Consider the following 19,067-nt stretch of genomic DNA (forward strand, 5'->3'; position numbering starts at 1 on the left):
CCCTGCCCAGCCTCTGTACTCTGTCTGGTTGATGACTGGTGGGCTCCAGGACCAGCATGGTGAGATGCCAGGCACCTGGAGGAGGCACTGGGGCAAAGGACATCCTGGGTGGGTGGGGTGGGAGGGGTGGGAGGGGCAGGTCCTTTGGGGTGACTCTGCAGTCTTGGTTTCTGTCATCTAGGCAGCGCCTGGGTGAGGCTGAACACGTGGATGACCAAGTACCAAAGACAGAAGAGGGTCCTCTGGTCTGTGAGGAGCAGGAGAGGGACAGGAGTCACCACCTGGAACCTTCTCCCTGCTGCCTCCCGGCAGCCTGTGAAAGCAGCCCCTGGCCCTGGGTGGAGTGGGCCCTTGTGGGGCTGGGCTCAGGCCTCCTGTCCTGTGTAGGGGAGCTGGCGGCATGGCAGGGACCCCTTGCCAAGGTGTAAATAACACTTCACCTCTCTCAACTGCTGTTTTCCTCTGTGCACATGTATGTGTAGGGATTGGGTGGAGTGGGAGTGAGGAGTTCAAGTCCCTTTTCCGCTGATGTAGAAATTCAGAAGGAAGGAATCTGGACTCCAAGAGCACAGACCTGACCCCCTGTAGTACCTGCTTTGTGGCCCTCAGCAACTGTCTGCTGCAAACAATAACCAAAGACTCATTTGAAAGTAATCAAACATCCTGGTTTGTCCAAGACTAAAGGGTTTCCTGGGACTCAGGACTTTCAGTGCTAAAACTGGAAAGTTCCAGGCAAACTGGGATGATCAGATCACTTATTTCTAATTTCTCTTGAAAGTATTTTTGGAAGTAGAGACATACCTGGTATGCCAGACCCAGAGAACTCCTAGGCTTTGTAATTATTTGAGGCAAAATAATTTGATTAGTTTCTGATTTTATTTTGGAGAATATGAAGAAAATCTGTGTGTGCTGATTCTGAATAGATAAGCCAGTCCTGAGGTTAAGGGTTGACTGTGTCTGTATGCGGGATGCTGGTATCGTGGACTCATGACCCCTAGAGTCCCTTTCCCCTTCCTCTGATAAGAGAGCACTGTTCGCCTTTGGGATCTTATGGAGCTGTCATCAGGAAATCCTCCTTTCTCAAAGGTGGGCCCCGACCAGTCTGGCTAGTCTCATTCTCATCATCTTAGACTCGGTGATTGGTTCAGGAACAATGAAATCTCCTCCTCTGCCTCCTCTTCTACCTCCTCCTTTTAAGGATTATATGAATGTTGGGAAAGAGGGAGGAAGAGGTCAGCTTTGAGTTATTAGTCACCATCTCTGTCACCATTTGGAAGGACTCAGCCTTAAAAAGTTGAGAGAAGGAGAGAAGAAGACAAAATTCTGAGGACATGATCTGGACTGCTAGATCTAGCTATGCCTGAAGCCTATATGCCCCGTGGACTTCCCAGTTACATGAGACAATAAAGGCTTTTTATTTGCTTAAAGTTATTTGAATTCAGCTTTAGTCACTCTGCCACTTGCAGCTGAACAGAACTCCACACAGACTCCTGATCCGCCTGGCTGCCACATCTGCAGGAGGGTCTGTGCAGGGAATCACAGGGGTGGTGCCTTTCACTGTCCCCTGAACTGAGTCCCTTGTGCCTTTAAATTAGGGCATATGCTCCTCTAGGGCACACCTAGGGTGGGAGGCACATGTCTGAGCGTTTGCCTTCAGGAGCCCTCTTCTGGGAATCATGGGGGAAGAAATCTTCCAAGTTTCTTCTCTCATCTTCCCATTCTTCTCGCCTCATTTCCAGGATTTGCTCCGATCTCTCATTTGTCCTTGACTTAAAGTCAGCACTGTCATACATCCACCCACCACTCACATACCTTACTGCCTTGGTGACATCCCCTGCATAGGGAAAGCCTCTCCCAGTCATGGGAGGAGCAACCAGCACCTGAAACATTGCATTTCAACACCTGTAAACTGGGACAGATAAAGAGCGTTGGTTTTTGTCCATGCCTAGGGGCTAGAGAGTGGGACTCACCCCTGTTCCCTTGCTGGGGATGGGAGAGTCAACCATGCTCTCCCAGCAAGTAAGGCTGAGTTGAAGGAAGGGAAAGGCAGACAGGATGGGGCAGGCCCAGGGGATGTGGCTAATCAGCCACAGGAAATGGAAATCATGTCATATGCAAGCCAGGATAAGAATTTGCAAATGAACTCAGCACTTGGGCTTCAGGTTAAATTTTTAACCAAAGGTTAAAAACTATCCCTAGGAAGAGAGAGAGGGGAAGTGATTGGGTAAGGAGCACACTGGGGCCTTTGACTCTGTCACCAATGTGATTTTTTTAAGCTGGACAGTGGAGTCATGGGTATTCATTTCATTATTCTCTATACATTTTGTATATCGTAAATATTGCTTAATACTTTTAAAAAGCAACCTGAATTCATGTCTATCATTCCCAGGCATTTCTTTACTCTTTCTCTACCTATGTGTGTGTTCCTGAGCTATACTTGGTATTATTTCACATGTTTTTAAACTTTGTATAAGCTAGATAACATTCAAATATCCATTCTGCTATTAACATGTTTTTTTCTCCACTCTACATTAGGCTTGTAAGATTCACCTATACTGCTAGGAATAGATCTGGTTCATTCATTTTCACGGTTGTGACCTATTCCACAACTTATGTTTTTGTGTGATAGACATTTAAGCTGTTCCTTATGACGACAGCGGCGGACCGTCTGGAGCAGCCACTGCCATCAGCGGCCGCAGCAGGGAGGGTGCGGGGAGGAGGCCGACAGCCTCCTCTGCAGCCCACCGCCCTGGGGGCCGCGGCGATGGGGCTGGGCCAGGTCTCCCGCTGGCGGAGGAGCAACGAGCTGGGGAGCAGCGCGATTGGGAAGAGCGGGGTCCTGGGGCGGAACTGGGCCCGGAGCGGTTCTGCTCTTGCACAGCGAGCGGGCGGCCCGGGGAGGCGGAACTGGGAACGCGCTTCTGGGGCCCAGGGCTGAAAGTGGGAGCGGTGCCCGCTTTGGGGAACAGCCAGCGGGGCAGCCGTTGCTCCCACCCGCCGAGGATGCCGGGTTCCTGTGCCTCGGAAGGAGGCTCTGCGCGGCACTGCTTAGGGGGCGTTCCCAGGTCCACTCTGCATCTGGGTGACCGCCAAGCCTGACACTCCCAAAGGCTGGGCCAGGGCCTGCCATCCGCTCCACCCTGACCGCCCCTGGGTGCCAGGGCAATAGAGGGAGCTCGTAGCCATGTCGCCCCTGCCCTGGACACGGGCCGGGGCCCAGCCAGGACCGGGCCCCTGCCCCAGGCTGCGAAGGAGGGGCGGATGGGGCTGCATGGTCCACGGAGCTGGCGGGAGCCGGGAGCCAGGAGCAGGCAACAGCCCAAGTTTGGGCTGTGGACCTGGGCCTTTGTGTGCTCTTGGGGGCCCCTGGTAGTACCGCCGACCTCCCGGCCTTGCAGGCTTGGAAGTGCCTGGCTTCTCCCCGCTGTCAGCGCCGGTTCCGATCTCGGAGCACCGTGTGGCCGAGCCGGGTGCTGTGGCAGCCTGGCCGGGGGTGCACATATTTGGGGCAGTGCTGATATGCCAGCCCCCTGACGCTTCAGCCCCCTCCAGACTTTCGGTGCCAAGGAGCATGGGGTGGGGGGTGAAGCCAAAGGGTGGGGGGTGGAGGGCTTAGGGCAGCTCCGTGCTGGCCTGTAGGTGCCCCTTGGTACCAGCAGCCTGGGCACCATAGGTGGCAGCAGGAGGCAGGCTCCTAGGCAGAAGGGGGTGGGTCCCTGGAGAGGCCCTACCTTCAGGCCAGGCTGCCAGTCCTGCAGACCAGAGTAGGAACTTTTCCAGGCTCACCCATGGCTGCCCATGGACCCATGTGCGCGCATTTCCTCCCCTCCAAGCCGTGGGCTCAGCCAGAGCAGAGCAGTCATCAGGATGACCAGCTGCTGAGGGGAGCTTCCCGCTCCAGGGCCTCCTCTTTGCTAGGAGTTGAACACTGGTAGGGACACTCTGGCTGGAAAAGGAGCTACCTACTGCGGGTGTCCTCTGAGCTGTTCTGTTGCTCGATAAAGCTCCTCATCTTCTTCCTCACCCCCCACTTGTCTGTATACCTCATTCTTCCTGGTCACAGGACGAGAACTGGGTACCTGTCTAATGGCGGGGCTAAAAGAACTATAACACAAACAGGGCTGAAACATGCCCCTTGCTCACTTCGTTGTGGGTGAAGAGAAGGAGAGAAGAGCTGCAGCCCTTCAGGGAACCCAGACGTGGGAGCACACGGAGCCAGGTCTCTGACTCCCTCTTCGGGGCCCTGTGGTTCCTGGCATCTCCAAGCTTCTGGGTACTACCGCATTCCCCAGAGCCAGCTGTGGAAGCTGCTTGAGGTGCACCTGGAGCTGCCCACCTCACTGCAGCAGCTGGCATGTGGCCAGACTCCACGCTTGCTCATACACCCATTGCTGCTTCATGCAATCTCCCTTGGCAGGTGTGGGATCCAGGCTCGTAGTGTGAGCTGAGTGCAGCCTGCCAGGCTGAGTGGGCAGAACGAACCCAGCGGACCCAAGCAAAACTTGGGCAAAGGTGCCACTAGCCACACGTTTCTAGCCAGAAAAGTGACACCCCAAGGATCCCATAACACTAAGTTTTTGCTGTTACTGTATTTCATCAATTCCAAGGTACATATTTTTTCCCATTTTAAAATCTCTGAAATAAGAAATACTTTTTAAAAAATTATAATGTGTAATATTCCGATGTGTAATATCTAAGGTATTGATATATCTTAGATCAGTGGTCCCCAACCGTTTTGGCACCAGGGACTGGTTTTGTGGAAGACAATTTTTCAATGGATGGTGGGGGCAGGGATGATTTAAGTGCATTACATTTATTGTGCACTTTATTTCTATTATTATCACACTGTAATATATAAAATATACACCTCACCATAATGTACTATCAGTGGGAACCCTGAGCTTGTTTTCCTGCAGCTAAATGGTCCCATCTGGGGGTGATGGGAGAGAGTGACAGATCATCAGGCATTAGATTCTCTTAAGGAGCATGCAACCTAGGCAGTTCACAATAGGGTTTGCACTCCTGTGGGGATCTAACGGCATTGCTGATCTGACAGGAGGCAGAGCTCAGGCGCTAATGCTCACCAGCCTGCTGCTCACCTCCTGCTGTGTGGCCCAGTTCCTAACAGGCCATGGACCGGTATTAGTGCTGTGAGCTTTCTTAGAATTGACTATGGTAAGGGAGGGTAAGAGGCTTGAAAGCAGTGTGGGGGCAGGGAGTACAACGCTACTGTGCGCTTCCTTGTACACGTCATGTTTCTTTAGTGTCTATGTTCCTAGGAAATAAATTGCTGGGTTATGAGGGATATTATCACCAATTTTACTAGATACTACCAAAGCGTTCTCCAAAGTAATTGTTACTGATTCATACTTCCAACACTAGGTATGAGAGTTCCCTTTGGGCTATACCATGGGGTATCATCTGACTTTTTGAGTTTTGCTAATCTAGTGGATATAAAATTATATCTCATTGTGGTTTTCATAGGCATTTTCCTTATTATTAGGGATCTTGGGCATCTTTTCAAGATCTTTTACTTTCACTAACCCATATTCTTGGGACCAACTCTTCATGGACTCCACCCACTGCCTTCAAGCCTCTTACCCTCCCTTACCATAGTCTAATCTAAGCACCATCAACACTTATGAAAATACAGCAGTTTTCCAAAGCTACAAGACTATTTATGCCCAAGTAATTACACTCTTAGAAACTCACAACCAGGAATACAAATGCTACCTGTTCAAAAATTTCATTTAAAATTTTTGATGGTGAAGAATTGAAAATCACTTATATGCTCAATATTGGTAGAAATATTAGTAAATGATTGCATATTTCTATGACTGAATTCTATGCAGTCTTGGAAAGAGAACTCTAAAAAGAATGTACCAACATGAAAAAATACTTTTGTTAATGGTGTGATACTAGTATACTGATCAGCAGACTGATCAACAGAATAGAATGAATATCTCCAAATAGAACCAAGTATACATATATACACACATATGTATGTGTGTGTGTATATATATGAACACTTGAATTTGGCTATGCATGTATATATACGTATACTTGAATTCAGGATATAAGAAGACTGGATTATAAAGATAAATAAGTAAAAAATATTAATTTTCCATAAAAATCATATCCACAGAAGAAAACAAGATCACATACAAAATAGCAACAAAAAATAAAATAAATAAGCTCAAGGAAAAATAAATAAGAAATTCACAGACACTATGTAGAAAGCCATAAAACTCTCCTAAGAGACATAAAACAGCTTGAAAAATTAAGATACATACATTGTTCTTAAATGGGAAAATAAAATGATCAATTTTACCTAAATTGATCTACTTATTTAGTACAATAACCAATTAAATTTCCAACCAGAAGTTTTGGGGGAACTTAACCAAAAGTTGTAAAATATATGCAGAAAAATGAAAATGAAAAAATGTTCAGTGAATTTATAAAACAGATAAAATTAAGGAGAGAAAACTAATTCTATCTAGTAAATGTATTTTAAAGCTACAGTATTTGGCCAGTTGTGGCGGCTTCTGCCTGTAATCCCAGCACTTTGGCAGGCTGAGGTGGGAGGATTGCTTGAGGCCAGGAGTTCAAGACCAGTTTGGGCAACATAGTGAGACCCCTCTCCACCATTCTACAAAACTTTAAAACACACACACACACATTACAGTATTTAAGGCCTAGAGCATCCAGAAACAAATCAAAGTGCATACAGGACATTTACATGTACAAATGACAACATTGCAAATTAATAGGGGAAGGACAGGTTATTTGATAAATTATGTTGAAAAAATAAGCTTTCTGAAAAAAATAATCATTTTGTCATTTGGGGAAAAATAAGCTGGTTCCATATCTCCTTGTACTAAAATAAATTCCAGATGTACTGGTATTGTTTTATCATTATTAGTAAGAAAGCAAGAAATGAAATTGAGAGGCAATAAAGGAAAACAAATGGATAATTCTGACCATACAGTTTTCAGCTATTAAGTTTCTCTATGTCAAAACACACACACAGTAATACAAGACTAATTTGCAAAAATTATTTACTAAACTTATGATGGTTAATTTTCCCAAAAAACTAAAATCTCTTTCACGTAAATACTAAAACGCAAACAACATAAAAACCGACAAAAGATACAAACAGGCAATTCATGGTAGTAATGTGTGTGTCAGCAGTTCCAGAACTTTGCTGAACACTGGAGTCATCTGGAGATCTTTGCAAATATGTATTGTTGCCTGACTCGCAGATACTCTGATGTAGTTGGTATGGTATATAACTTGGGCACTGGAATTGTTAGAAGCTCCTTTGATGATTCTAAAGTTCAATAAAGGTTGGGAATCAATGGACTATGCAGTAAGTCTATATAAAAGATCATTGCTAATAATTTAAAGACTAAATTAAAACAACAAACAGATGCCACGTTTCATTTATCAGATAGGCAAGGATAAAAAATTGATAAGATGTAGTGTTGGTGAGGGTGTGAGGAAGAGTCAGTAAAATGTTGGTGATAGGATGCAGATTAGAGCAAAGTTTTTGGAGGGCCATTTGGTAATCTTATGAATATGCAAACTTTGCACTGCCTTTGACTCAGCAACAGTATTTCCAGGAATTTATTGTACACAAACACTTGCTCAAATCCTCAAAGATATTTGATTTGGTATTATTCCCGTAATATTTTAAATTTTGTTGTTGTTATTTGCCTGTTTGGTTTAATGAGGGATAGGGCTTAGCAGTGGTTGATGGATAAAAGGAAAAAAAAAAGTTGTTGATGGATGGAAATAGCAGTGCTTCCACTCCACTCACACCCACCAATGTATCCATGGCATCTAGGCGTTGGATACTGGCGAGTGGAGCTGGGCAGCACCCTCCCTTATGAATCCAGTTGCATCCATAAATTTACATAGGAGCAGAGGAGCCTCCTGGGGACAGGGAAAGAGGTTGGGACTCGGACTCCTCACTGAGGATTCAAGCTATTGCAGTGTATATGACGAACTAAAGAGACCTCCCCAAGAGACCCATTGAGGTCAGATGACAAGGAAGGGCACTGGGAGTTCCAGAGAGGAAATGTGCCCTAAAGAGGGAAGTTTAGACCAGTGTCCTGAACTCAGTATTAGGGTTTAGCTTATCAGAACCTAAGGCACAGAAATAATACTGAAACGCTTTCATGCTTATTCACTTTGCTACCATGAGTCTCTTTGTGGGGAACTGGCTGTGTGTGTGTGTGGAGGGACAGAGCTGTATCATTATTGAGAGATACTTGGTCACCAGGTCCCTTTGCTGAGGGACCCTCCCCATTGCTCCTGACAGGGCAGATACATTCTTTAGCCTGGACAAGTCAGCAGAGAGTCTTTTGTGAAGTTTCAAGTCAGCAGACAAATGAGGGGGGTCTGACTCATGGACGGGGACAATGGCCATGGGAATTCTCTGGGCTATTTGGAGAGAAATCTTGACTTCTCTGCCAACTTGACAAGGAGGGGAGAGGAATCATTGTAATTTGTGTATCAATGACATATTTTCTAGGCTTTTGGGTGTTCATAGCATACCCCAAATCGTCATAGCATCAGAAATTGGAAACAACCTAGATGATATGATGCTATGTTATATAGCCATTTTCAAAAATCTGGTTTTTAATAGCAGAGAAAAATTATCACTATTCACTGTTTTGTAGAAATGACAAATTTTACAATACAAGCTTAATTTTACCTTTATCAATATACGTATATATACAGAAAATTTATTTCTATTTATATATATGCCTATATAAAAACTGGAAGGAAGTATTGAGGGTTCAGGAAGTTATTTCTAGATGAGTTATTGAGAATGTTTATTTTCTTTATTACAATTTTCAAATTTTCTAATGTCTGTACTGAATATATATTACATATTATTTATAATCAGAAAAACGATTTTGTAAAAAGAACATTATTGTAAATAAAGTTGCTCTTTAAATAAAGCAAAAACTGCATTTAGAGACAGGGAAAGAAAGCTAACATTTATTTCACGCCTACCATGTTCCAGGCCACCATACCAGATATTATATATGTCAACTCTGTTAAAAGTACCTTCTCCCATGGCCATCCTCTGGGAGTAGCAGGAGGTCTTGTTTGAGCATTGGGTCAGGCAAACCCACCCAGGGAAGGAATTTTTTTCTCAAGAGCTGGGACGCCCTTTCTTCCTTCTACCAAGCAGCTGGCCATCTGTCCACCAGCCAGATCCTTCTCTTTGCCTTGGGTGAAATACCCACTCATTGAGCAAGGAAGGGGGCAGAGGTGTGGCTCACTGAAAATGTGACTGGAGCAGATGCTGGATTCCAGGCCAGCAGGGGCTTGAAACCATAGAGCACGGAAGGCAACTTCAGGTATGAAAAGGGCTGTCAAGCACCAAAAAGGGTTAGACTGATACCGTGCCTGACCTGATGGTGGAAATAGGGCCTTTCTGAGTGGGTAGATTTGACCTTGGTGTAAGAAAGAACTTAGTCATTTGGAAGGTAATAAGCTTCCATTCTTAGAATTATGCAAGGAGTCCCTGCCTGGAAGGTACGGAGGAGATTCCTACACTGGGCAAGCGGGAGTGACTCGAGAAACCTGATGACCTGTTCCAGTTTTGAGAGTCTGTTTCTCTCTATCCCACCATGCCCCAGATTCAGAGGACAGCTTGCTCACCCCTTCAGCTGCTGGAAGCACGTGGGAGAGGACTTCCGGAGGCTAGGCCCACCTTTGTTGCCTGAGAAGTAAGTGGCTCTGATGGTGAGAACTTTACGAGGCAGGGAGGAGAGGAGGGAACAAGGAAGGGTCAGCTCGGCCTAGTGAGGGAAACGTGAGGAAGGCAGGCCTTTGGGCACCAGTAAGTCAGGACCTGTGGGTGGTCATCCACTCAGCCTTTCTCAGAACCAGCCCTGGAACTCATCTCGTGGGGCAAGTCTGATGCGAACACGGAGTCTCTTGTCCTGTGTGGCTCTCACCTGCTGATGGACACACCCTCACAAATGGTAGGTATTTAGGGAGCATGTGGTGGAGGATACAAAAAACCCCAACCACAAACCAAAGAGGCCAGTGGAAAAAGCTTACAACAACAGAAGTTCACAGGCAAGACCCACAAGGCAAATGTAGAGGAAAGAGCAGGAGATCTGGAGTTAGAGAGACCCGAGTGAGTATCTTGGCTCTGGCACTTACTGGGGCAGTATTCAGCAATGACTGTATCTCTCTGAAACTCACTTCTCACTTTCCTCATCTGTAAAATGAGGTTAATAGTACTGATTTCACAGGATTGTTGTAAAGATTATATATTATATATACATAAACACTGTATATACACATCTGGCACAATCTGGCATGTCATAAACCTTAATAAATTGTCGGCCGGGTGCGGTGGCTCAGGCCTATAATCCCAGCACTTTGGGAGGCTGAGGCAGGCAGATCACAAGGTCAGGAGATCGAAACCATCCTAGCTAACATGGTGAAACCCCGTCTCTACTAAAAATACAAAAAATTAGCCGGGCGAGGTGGCGGGCGCCTGTAATCCCAGCTGCTGGGGAGGCTGAGGCAGGAGAATGGCGTGAACCTGGGAGGTGGAGCTTGCAGTGAGACTCCATCTCAAATAAATAAATAAATAAATAAATAAATTGTCATGGTTGCTGTTATTCTTTTTGCTACAGGACAAATAAATTGGAAAGAACTAACTGTAAGTGAACTTGGAAAGCAAAGAACCTCAAGGTTGGCATGGGGTGGAGAAGTCAGTGAAAGCTTTGTTCACTGACGACGGAGACTTTAGCACCTCCTAAATGCTAGGCACCGTGCTACAGGTTCCGAGTATCAAAATCAACGTGGTGCCTGCTCTTGGGAAGCTTCTAGTGAAGGAGCTTTGAAAGAAAACAATTTCTAACCATCAACTGTGAGAAGTATCAGGAAGGAAAATAACAGGGTGCTATGAAAGACAGGAACAGATTCTGATTTGGGGAGAAGTCAGGGATGACCTCCCAGGGGAAGCAGCCTTGAAGCTGAAGCCTGTAGGAAAATTGAGGTTAGCTACATGCAGGCTGCGGGGAGAGTCCCCCAGGCTGAAGGTAGAGCAGTGCAAGGCGCCGAGGGGTGGAAAAGGCTGGCGTGTTCAGGAACTGAGCGCCTATGTCTGGGGCATGGTGAGGAAGGAGTGATGAGGTCAGAGAGGCCTTGGAAGCCATGGTCAGGATTTGGGATTTTATCTTAAGAAATTGGATGCCACCGAAGGGTATTAAGCAGGGAAGTGATGTGAATGAGGTCAACTGGCTGCTGGGTGGAGACAGAATTGGGCAGGACCGGGGCAGGAAGATGTGTTTTAGTGGCTCAGATGGGAAATAAATGGTCACTTGGGCCAGGGTAGAGGGCAGAGATGGAAGCAGTGGTGGACTCGAGGGATATTTCTGAGCAGAACCTACACGGCATGGTGATAGATTAGACATGAGGGGCATCCAGTGGGCTTCAGTGACCCGGCAGGTGAAGGCCTGGTACACAGGGCTGGTCTTGAAGGGGAGGCTGTCAAGAGCCCACGTGGAGGCCAGTGGGGATTCTCAGGGGGCTGAGCCTTGAGTTAGAGGCAAGGTTTGGAAAGGTGGCAGTTGGGGAAGGGAGAGCCTCTAGGACAGGAGGCAGCAGAACTGGGGAAAGAAGTAGGAATGAGCTTGCCTCACTCCATGTGGGTGGCACAGAGTAGGGCGAGCCCTGCTGGGAGGGAAGGGCATGAGCTGGGGGCCAAGAGTGTGAAACCAGGAGGGTGGGGTAAGGTGGGGCCCCCGGAGTGGGCGGAGGCCTCTGCCTCCTGTGAGATGTAAGAGATAGTAGGGAGCTGTTAGGTTCCCAGGCCAGCAGCCAGCCACCCAGGCAGCACTGGCACTCCATGGCAGGGCTGGGGGATGAGAAGGCATGAACAAGCTGCTGCAGAGCTTACACTGTCTGAGAGTATTTACTGACCACCTACTCCGTGCTCAGAAAGATAACGGGATGGGATGTTTATGGAAAAAGTCTCTTGGCTCCCAGGACACCACTTTCTCATTGGTTCCTTCCAGCCTCACTGGCTGCTGCTTTTCGTCTACTCTGATGGCTCTTCGTCCTTGCTGGCATCTGAAAGGTGGAAAATGGGAGAGCACAGACTTCTTCCCCTTTGCTTCTGTCTCTTTATCCTTTGGACATGTCATCCAGCTCCATGGCTTCAAAACCTTCTACATTCTGCTTTATGATTTCAAACAGATTTCCTCCTCAACCTGTCTCCTGAGTTCCAGACTCGTATTTTCAACGGCCCACCTGACACCTCTGCTTAGATGTGAACCTCAAGTGTAAAATGCCAAAGACAGAGGCACCCAGACCCCTCCACCCCAACCCATTTCTATCCTAGCTGAGTGAGGGGCATCTCTCAGTTATTAAGGCAAAAATCCACTAGGCATCTGTGATTCCTCATTCCCTATCCAGTCTATCTGCAAGTCCTGTAAATTCTACCTCCAGAAACCCAGAATCCATTCACTCCTACTGTCCACTGCTATCACCCTAATCAAACCACCCCCATTTCTCTCTGGGCCACAGCAAATGCCTCCTCACTCAGGGGCACTTCCCCTCTGGCTCCAGGCAATCCACGCTCCACAGCCCAGACAAAGTGATGTAGGTAAAACATAAAACAGATAAGCCAGTCCTCAGAGGAAAGCCCTCCACGGGCTCCCCTGTGTTTTGGAACAAACCCAAAGCTGCTTTCTGCAGCATCCGGCCCAGCATAAGGCACCTGACTTCACCTCCCACTGCTTCCTTCCTCGCTTCCCCTGTTCTCTGCTCTCCAGTCACCCTGGTTTTCTCCCTGTTTCTAGAAAAGGCCAACCTTGTGTCCACCTCAGGGCCTTTGCACTTAGAATGTGCTCTTTCTGGAATCTTAGTGCAAATGTCACCCTCTTCTGATGTCCCCTCCCTGCTGCCTGTCACTTGCTGTCACATTTTGTCCCAATAGCACCAATGTCAGGAATAGTCAGATATTTATTTACTGTCTCCCCCACTGAAATGTAAGTTTCATGAGAGCTGGATCTTGTCTGACCTGCTCAGTGCTCTCTCTCTCCCACTCCTAGAACAATACTAGGTGCATAGTGGGAGCTCAGTAAATATTTGTTCAATGAATGAAAACATGCTTTGGATGTAGTCCCAGGTCTTCTTGAGGGAGTGTGACAAGCCACATGAGAAGTTATCTAAGAATAGAGGGCAGGAGATGGTAACTCCTCCACAGGGCAGGAGATGCGGTGATTCAAAGATAATCTGATAAGCTGATATTTGCTTTAGGGTTACTGGATGACAACATGCTACTCAGTAATGGGAGCCTCCAACTGGCCCCAGAAAACACGAAGGCCTGATCCATAGGGGTGGTTCTAGAGGGAACCCTTCAAGGACCAAAATGGAGGGCAGACAAAGAGCTATTTGAAGACTGGTGAGTGTCTCAGTCCATTTTGTGCTGCTATAACAGAATATCTGAGACTGGGCAATTTATAAAGAATAGAAATCTATTTCTTTAAAATATGTTTTTGGGGCCAGGCGCAGTGGCTTACGCCTGTAATCTCAGCCCTTTGGGAGGCCAAGGCAGGTGAATCACGAGGTCAGGAGAGGGAGACCATCCTGGCTAACACGATGAAACCCTGTCTCTACTAAAAATACAAAAAATTAGCTGGGTGTGGTGGCGGGCACCTGTAGTCCCAGCTACTCAGGAGGCTGAGACAGGAGAATGGTGTGAACCCAGGAGGCAGAGCTTGCAGTGAGCCGAGATCTCACCACTGCACTCCAGCCTGGGAGACAGAGCGAGACTCCGTCTCAAAAAAAAAAAAAAAGAAAAAATTGTTTTTGGCAGGTAGAGATGGAGTGTCAGTCACTATGTTGACCAGGCTGAACTCCTGACCTCAAGTGATGATCCTGTCTTGGCCTCTCAAAATGCTGGAATAATGGGTGTGACCCACAGCACCTGACCAAGAACAGAGATTATTTCTTATAGCTCCAGAGGCTGGGAAGTCCAAGGTCAAAGGGTCCACACTCTGGCAAGGGCCTTCTTGCTGTGTCATCCCATGGTGCAGGGGAGAAGGTCAAGAGAGCACGAGAGAGCAACAGGGTGCCGAACTCACTTTTATAACCATCCCACTATCTCAGTGACTCACTTCCATGATAACGACGTGAATTCATCCATGCGGGCAGTGACCTCATGACCGAATCCCCTCCCAAATGTCCCACCTCTCAACACTGTTGCACTGGGGATTAAGTTTCCAACACGTGAACGCTGGGGGACATGTTCAGTCCACAGCGGCGGGTCCTTGCAGTTCTCTCAAAATCTGACACATAGGTAACGGAAGATTCCACTGTTACCAGTGTGCACACATTCCCCAAGCCTACATGTCCCCCATTCATACACATATACACACCCGCTTGCAGAGCTGGTGGTGACTCTTTTTATCATGTTCAGATATTTCACAGAGGTCTCGGGGAATGACCAACTGACCTGTCTCTGAGAAATTCCACGGAAATTTGCAAAAATAAAACACCTACAAAAACTCTGACATTTCATCATAAAAATCCTAATAAATGTTGGTGCATACATATGCACCATAGAATATTATTTAGCAACTAAAATCATACAAAGTTTAGGTAGCAAGATATAAAATATTCATGACTATAATTTTAGGCAATTTTATGGTATGTTTATACCATAACCCCCCTCCCGGGCATAGATATGGTATAAACATTATGCCATATTGTTACGCACTGCATAATGATGGTTTGGTTAACAACGGACCACATATATGATGGTGGTCACGTAAGATCAGAATACCCTATTTTTACGGTAGCCTTTCTATATTTAGATACATTTAGGTATACAAATACTTACTGTGTTACAATTGCCTACGGTGTTCAGTACAGTAACAGGCTGTACAGGTTAGCAGCCCAGGAGCGAAAGGCTACACCATATAACCTAGGTGTGTAGTGAGCTATGCCACCCAGGTTTGTGTGCACACACTCTGTGATGTTTGCAAAATGGCGAAATCACCTAATGATGCATTTCTCAGAACATGTCCCTGTTGCTAAGCAACACGTGACTGTAGTTCTCGTCCGGGGTTAATGGGATTACAGTGGATTGGCCCTTTATGTTTTCCAAACATTTTTAGAAATTACTTTACACATATCAGAATTAAAACATTAAAATTAAATCCAATGTCTTTTTGTGGCCGTCTGTGCCCCAGTCATGTAGGCCTTTCTGCTCTCCCCTCAAGCAGCTGGAGAAAGACCAGGGGGCCACGGGTACAGCCTCATGTGTGCACTGTGATGGGCATGGGGATGACGGGGCAGAGGGGAGAAATCTCGGTAAAGCCATGATGGTAACGATGACAGCGAGCCGCATTGCTCCAGCTTCCTATGCCTCAGGCGCTGTGCTAAGCACGTGGTTGACTGTGCACATCATTTTCCCCATAGAGGGAGAAACTGAAGTTCGAAGAGGCTGAGGAGCTTGTCTGAGGTTACAGGGCTGACGAATGACAGAGCAAGGGATCAAACCTGGTGCAATTCCAGAGCCCGTGCTCTTAACGACTTGAATGAGGCCAACAGTTTCACAAACATTAAGCCATTATGTTTTCATTGCTCCCAAAACCCTTCAGCTGCCACTTCCAGGTGTGAGTCAGGAGGCTGACAATGCCAGGGCAGGCAAGGGCAGGCCTTTGACCTCGTTAGCAAGGCAGCAGGGGAGGGAGCTCGCCCCAGTTCCCATCCCCCTCCAGCGTATCAACAGCAGGCCCGGCCGATAAGACACAGAGATTTCTGGAACGGAGGCGGAGGCAGAGGCAGAAGAGGAAGAGGAAGGGGAGAAGCACCTGCTCACAGGAGACTGGGAGACTGCAGAAGATGAGCTTTTTGGGAAGGGTGGGATGGTGTGGGGCAAAGATGTCAAGGGAAACTCTGGGGTGGGGCTCTTGACCCCTCTTCACATGTGACTCTGGGAAGTGTCACCAGCAGAGGCCCGAGCCTCCAGTCCACCTGGGTTAAGGGATGGAGGCCGAACTCACTTTTATAACAATCTCACTCTCTCAGTTATACTCACTCCCATGATAACAACACGAATTCATCCATGTGGGCAGCAGCCTCGTGACCAAGTCCCCTCCTAAAGATCGCACCTCTCAACACTGTTGCACTGGGGATGAAGTTTCCAACACGCGAATGCCAGGGGACACACTCCCCCAATATGGAGGATGGAACGCTGTTTGCATGACGGGGTCATCCCCAAGCAGCCCTCAGTTACCTGTGTGGTGGACGCTGTGGCAGGTATGAAGCGGGACCTTCTGGATCCAGACAAGGGGACCCCGTGGTTGGGGCTCAGGATGGACCCTCCAGGCCAGGGACCAGAGAGAAGGAGGCAGAGACCAGAGGGGTCCATCGGAGGCGAGGGGACCTTGGCCAGTGCTCCCTTTGAGCCAGGCCTCGGCTGGCAGGAGGAAGCGAGGCTCACTCCCTGCAGAGCTCAGTCTGGTGCCACTGCTAAGACCATAGCAGCCAGAGGGGCACAGGAACGCTGTCACCTCCGCAAATTACTGGGAGCCTCCCGGAAGCTCACACGCCCGCCCGGAGGAGAAACTGCACGAGACAGACCTGGATCACCTGATAATTACCTTCAGATGCGGTTTGATTTCTGTAGCCCACTCAACTTACCAGATGGGAATTACGTATTGACTCATAGGTGGGGTTGGCGAGGTAAGCCAGATCTATATGTTTCCTCCAACTCTCTCTGAGTTGCGTGGAATTACACTCATGACCCTGTTAGGCCACTATGCTAGACTGCACGGTTTGAGCGCCTAGGTGACAGGCACTCTGCCAGGTGCTTCCCATGCATGGTCTTGTTCACTCTTCTCAGCATCATATTGACAAATATCTTCCATCTCAGGTGCCCATGAAACTAGCTATGTGGCCTTGGGCAAGTTCCTTGACCTGTCGGTGCTTCAGTTTCTTCATCAAATGCAGATACTGATTCCTGCCTTACAGTGGCAGGTGCATAGAACGCACTTGATAAAAGCTCCCACTGTTGTTAACAGTTATTTTGAGCACAGAGGGAGGTAAGGACAGATAGGTGATGGCAGCGGGGTAAAAGGACTCCTCTAGAGAGAAAAAAATTAACAAAACCACAACCTCTTAACTCTGCAGCAATGCAGGTGATCTTATTTCGAGTCAGGAAATTGAGGGCAAAAATTTAAGTGGCCGGAGCCCCGTCCCAGGAACACAGACACACCTGAGAGCCCCAAGGAGCCACGGGACAGAAAGGTGGGAGACCAGGAGTGTCCAGGTCCTGTGTATCCTCGAACTCACTGAAACTTCTTCCTGACCTGCTGCCTTCTTCATCCGTTTGTGGGCTCTGTGGGACAAACACATGAGTTCCCAGCTCAGGAAAGCCTTCTGAGGCCTGGAGACTCATCCCAGCCTCCTCTCTGGGGCTCAGGACAGGCTGTGTGGAGCTGAGACTGATCCCTAAAGCGAGGTGTTCTTAGAGCCTCCTGGGGGAATTTCAAGGGAGTTTTGTGCGAAAGGGAAGCAATGCCATCAGACTCCTCCTGAAGCTAAGCCAGGATGAATTATTAAGGACCTGAAGGAAGCCAGGGCTTAACTAAAGGAGCCCCATGTCTATCTCTGCAAATATTTCAAACAATCTGGGCCTATTTTGTGGAGAGAAATTTCTTGTGCTGCCTGAAAGACAAGCAGGGAGCTAGCATTACACTCACATAGGGCAGTTCTCTGTCAAGGGATGCCTGCATTTCAGGGCTGGGATCCAGGCTCAGAGAAAGCTTCTTAGTGCTGCAAAGCTATTTTTAAAGTGCAAAACTCAATATGTCAGTGGGAGAGGGAGGGAGAGAGGGCTGGGGGTGAAATGGCTGAGGCCATCCAGGCCCCTGAAGGAGCCTCATTTTCCTGGGTAGGTGAAGCCACTTGTTTGTTACCCCCAGATCTCTATTGTAACCCCTGAAAATAAATACCTAGCCTTGTGTTCAGAGCTGATGGCAGGGCCACGGGCCAGAATAGAATTTAATCATTTACTCTGGCTCTCTTTGGTTTAATAGATGCCATGTCTGGCAGCCTAAAGGGGATGCGTCCTAGTTCCACGTTAAAAATAAAAATTAAAAAAAATTAAGAACCCTTTTTTATGTTCTGTTTACAACTGTTTTTAACAGACATTTGAAACGTTCATCTTCCTGTCTCCGTACTGGCTCTGAGGCACCCAGCATCCTCTCTAGTTGGGAGTATCCCACCGTCCCCCTCTCTTTTCTGAGGCTGTGGTTTTCCAGTGGGTGTCTCTGCCCCAAATAGCCCTATCAGAAATGAAGCAACAGGCTGGATGCAGTGGCTCATGCCTATAATCCCAGTACTTTGGGAGGTCAGGGCAAGTGGATCGCTTGAGCCCAGGAGTTTGAGACCAGCCTGGGCAACATGGCGAAACCCTGACTCTACTAAAAATACAAAACTTAGCTGGGCATGGTGATGCACGCCTGTTGTCCCAGCTACTTGGAAGGCTGAGGTGAGAGGATCGCTTGAGCCCAAGAGGTTGAAGTTGCAGAGTGCTGAGATTGTGCCACTGCACTCGCTCCAGCCTGGGCTATAGAACAAGACCCTGTCTCAATCAATCAATAAACCAAGCAACAGCCAGACCCACACTGAGACTGACCAGGCATGTATTTGGGTAGGAGACGGGTATAAAGTGTCATTTTTCCATTTGTGCTATATCGGAAAAAATAGCTTGAATAGCAGTGCTAATAAGGATAAAAGGAGTTGACGTTCGTCAAGCACACACCTGGTTCCCTTACAAAGCAAAGGCAGTTTGGAACAAAACAACAAAAAGTAAACTTAATAAAATAAAACAAATGGAAAATACATTGTAAAAACATCAGTTTGGAAGTGACTTGAAGAGTTGCCAGATCTCTTCCCGGCACTGCATTTCACAGTTTACAAAGCTCGTTCGTTTCCGTTTTCCATTTCTTAGGGGACTTGTTCTGGTGGTCTTCACTAGAAGCCAGGGCTGGCAAGTGAGTGGCGAAAAG

At 47.5% G+C, this 19,067-nt stretch overlaps 1 protein-coding gene across 1 annotated transcript in view; it reads right to left on the reverse strand.

Moving 5' to 3' along the window:
* Window positions 1-17,452, reverse strand: part of PLA2G4E (phospholipase A2, group IVE) — a 62,842-nt gene extending 45,390 nt beyond the window's left edge. The window contains exon 1 of the mRNA XM_011961055.1: window positions 17,270-17,452. Within this exon, the coding sequence (XP_011816445.1) occupies window positions 17,270-17,452 (183 nt within the window). The remainder of the gene's footprint in view (window positions 1-17,269) is intronic.
* Between the last annotated feature and the right edge of the window lie 1,615 nt (window positions 17,453-19,067).

This window comes from Colobus angolensis, unplaced genomic scaffold (genome assembly GCF_000951035.1).
Source record: "Colobus angolensis palliatus isolate OR3802 unplaced genomic scaffold, Cang.pa_1.0 Scaffold533, whole genome shotgun sequence".
NCBI lineage: Eukaryota > Metazoa > Chordata > Mammalia > Primates > Cercopithecidae > Colobus > Colobus angolensis.